The sequence below is a fragment of the Topomyia yanbarensis genome, chromosome 3 (assembly GCF_030247195.1).
Source record: "Topomyia yanbarensis strain Yona2022 chromosome 3, ASM3024719v1, whole genome shotgun sequence".
In the NCBI taxonomy this organism is placed as follows: Eukaryota; Metazoa; Arthropoda; class Insecta; order Diptera; family Culicidae; genus Topomyia; species Topomyia yanbarensis.
The window spans coordinates 82,368,797-82,371,968 of NC_080672.1; the positions used below are offsets into that span (position 1 = coordinate 82,368,797).

Genomic DNA, 3,172 nt, shown 5'->3' on the forward strand with positions numbered 1-3,172 from the left:
AATTTACCAAATTTATCAACTTTGCGCTCCCTCGCATTAACGTCTGTCCAACCAGCCAGAATTCCGGCTGAACCTAACTGGGGTTGTTTCCCATTTGGAAAGCCCAATAAATTGTTTCAAAATCATTCAACAATGGGCCAACGATGGACGTCTTTTGAACTGTTACTTCGACGACGCCCAACATTGATCCAAGGAACATCCTTGATTGGACGATTTTGAATCCAACCATTCGTAGGAGGTCGTTGCAATCACTGAAGAGTTTGCTGGATTTATCAATTAAGAGTGAACTTCGAAAAGTGGATTCAAGCTCACCGCTAGATGACGACAGCGTCAGATGCGAGTAGAAATTTTATCCCCAGCTGTCAGTGTTACATAACATAACCTCACATATTGTCACTCTGACTGTATCTCCGTGAAAAACGATCGATCCCTTCTGTTATTCCTCCGGACTCGAGTCAAAACTAATTCTAAACGTAAGTTTTCCAAAGTGCAATCGAATTAGTCTAATTTACTATAGTTCCTTCCCTCAGAATGGCCGGTGGTGACCACGCTGAAGATGCCAAACTGAAGGGATTGTCCCGTATCTTCAACAGCGAAACCGCAAAAGGACGGGCAAATGTGAGCATCGCAAAAAATGGTGAATATGGGAAAGAATAATCAATAAAATATGTTATTTCAGGTCGCAAAGGCCACCTACGCCGGACTCGGTCTGTTGATCCTGTACTTTTCACTGAAACCATCGAAGAAGTGATGTGTTGGATAAACATGTTAGGATAAGAAAAAGTTCTACAAATCTTATCACTCTAGTTTTACGATTGGAAAGTGAAAAATATATTATGCAACAGTGCTACAATTGAAACGGCGATATAAAGTTTTATTGCCATATCAAGCCCTTATTCAATTACAATAACGTCGTATTGAACAAGGCACTAGAACTATCGTCTAGAAATTCGAATTGCCTGTTTAATTAGTGAACCAAACATAATTGTTCGATGTTTCAAAATGAATTTGTCCCTTAAACGTAATTTTATATTAAATTAAGATGCAATAGTCATAGCCGAAACAAATCTTCAATTTGGAACTAACACAACACAAAAAATGTATGTCGAACAAAAAAATTGTTTCCGATGTGCGATGCCAATCATCCTTATTCTTGTGCCCATTTCATTTTGCTGTTGTAAACGGGAATACAAACCACTTTCGAACGAATCTCGCATTCGTGGAAAACAATAATAAGGATGAGTTACAGGATCATGGGAATTTTCGAGTATGCAACCTGTCTTTTTCCCAAAAAATGCAAAATTCCCAAGAGGGAAAAATTTTGGACAAGACCAATTTCTTTGTGCATGAGGGCACATACCTTACATAAAGTATGGTTTTTTTTGTTTGTGTTTCGGATTCTCCTCGTCAGTAACTAGCACCATCTGGGTGTCCAGTTAGACTATGTATCTGAACTAGTACCCTGTATCAAAAGTACGATGTATCAAAACTAACACCACATTGGCGTCAATTAGACACTCAATCCAAACAGTTCGCACATGTATGGACGCCTAAAGCAACTGGATGGTATCGAGTTATGTCTCGGTTAGCAAACCCTTTCGCTGACGAGTAGAAACAAACATGACATGTTTTAGAATAAATGGAAAATTTCGAAGCAATTACAACAATTTTTTATCATAAAATACTTGCGTTTAATGGATTGAACACACAATCATTATAAACAGAAAAAAATAATTAGGTGTGACGATTAAGTATAGATTAAAACTCACATGCACCGCGATCTGCCCAGAACGCATTTACGCGGCCAAACTCTGCAGATCCAGTTTGCGTATGATGTCCTTTGCCTTGTTCAACGTATGACCGTGGGTGCTTGATTTTGCCATCTGATGTAGATCCGACATGTACTTATCGATGTTATCTACGGTGGCACCCTTTTTCTCGTTCCCAATTGGTAACCCAGCCAGAGCAATCGCCAGCACCGATCTTAGCTTCTCCAGATGGGTCTGCAGTATCACATTTCGGTTTTTCAGACCATTCGTCTCATTTTCCAGCTTCTGTATCCCGTTGTCCATGTTTTCTACATGCTTCTCCAGCACCGAATTCTGCTGCTCATAGTCGATGTTGGACTTCCGAAGCATCCTAAGCTCCGAGTCGATCACCTTATTGTGCTCCAGGAAATCGTCGGTAAAAATAGGTATTTCATAATCTCCCACGCGGATTTCCCGCTTATCGTCCTTTCCGTTCAAGTAGGTCCCAGTCGTATCCGAATCGTCACCATTGGTTTTTAGTTTCTTGCTGTTTGCTGTGGCCGGTTCATTGTTGCTCTGCTGCTTGTACTCGGATACCTCCCGGTGATACCGTTCGCGGTCGGCTTCAGCCGCTTCCAGATATGGCCGTTTAACTTCATCCGTTAGCGTTCCCCATTCTTCCGCGAGCAGCTTTGTGATGTCAACGGAGGTCAGCGTTGGATGTTTGGCTCGAAACGAATCGCGCTTTTCGTTCATGTAGCGAACATAGCCTGTTGATTAAAAAATCAAATAATTTACTTGCATTTTTGTAATTTTATTAGTGTTAACGAGAACCTGGTAGTGAAAACTGTTTTTCAGGTCAATGAAAAATAGCATTAAATTTTTACCAAATAGGACACGTTAATAAGTTCTGGTTTTTGATAGCCTTTTCAAATCTCGTTTAGTGATTTTTTGAATATCCTGATATTAAAGCACTCACCTGTTAGCGGATGTTTGGGGGCGTTTGCATCCTTTGCACGCTTCTTTCGCTTACGCTTCGCTACCGGTTTTTGCGGGGGTTGTTGAAGCGCCTGATCGGAGGCTTTGGGTCGTTCCTTACTAGGGCCGTTTTTTGGTTGCTTTCCGGTCGCACTTGGGCTGTTTTCACTTTCGGTAGATTTATCCATATTGGCGGCACAATTTTCAATACTGGGAGGACTTATTTTGATGGATTTTGCGGCAATTTCATGCGTTAGAAGTTTCTCACAAACCAGTGCGATTTTTTTCACCAAAACCCCGGTAGCGCCACCAGACTACTGCGTTCGCTGATAAACAGAAATTTGGAGAGATTTTTGTGTAGAATTTTTGTGCCTTCAGATCACCGGCGTTTCGTGCAGGGATACCAGATATACTTTTATACTTACAAAATGACCACATTTAATGAA

At 41.0% G+C, this 3,172-nt stretch overlaps 2 protein-coding genes across 3 annotated transcripts; one reads left to right on the plus strand and one right to left on the minus strand.

The window, feature by feature from the left end:
• Positions 1-366: 366 nt before the first annotated feature.
• On the plus strand, positions 367-859 carry LOC131691811 (ATP synthase membrane subunit K, mitochondrial). 2 transcript variants are annotated; one of them, XM_058978475.1, is made up of 3 exons: positions 367-473; positions 518-618; positions 680-859. In XM_058978475.1, exons 2-3 carry the CDS (start codon positions 532-534, stop codon positions 749-751), a joined length of 159 nt encoding a protein of 52 aa, XP_058834458.1. In that variant the 5' UTR covers positions 367-473; positions 518-531; the 3' UTR covers positions 752-859. The 2 variants fall into 2 exon arrangements, with proteins under 2 accessions (XP_058834458.1, XP_058834457.1); XM_058978474.1 differs by having other exon boundaries at positions 531-618.
• Positions 860-1,674: 815 nt separating this feature from the next.
• On the minus strand, positions 1,675-3,172 carry LOC131691808 (high mobility group protein 20A). The gene is made up of 3 exons (XM_058978470.1): positions 3,152-3,172; positions 2,728-3,052; positions 1,675-2,518 (listed from the first exon to the last, which is right to left on the minus strand). The coding sequence occupies exons 2-3, from the start codon at positions 2,912-2,914 to the stop codon at positions 1,797-1,799; spliced, it is 909 nt and encodes a 302-aa protein (XP_058834453.1). The 5' UTR covers positions 2,915-3,052; positions 3,152-3,172; the 3' UTR covers positions 1,675-1,796.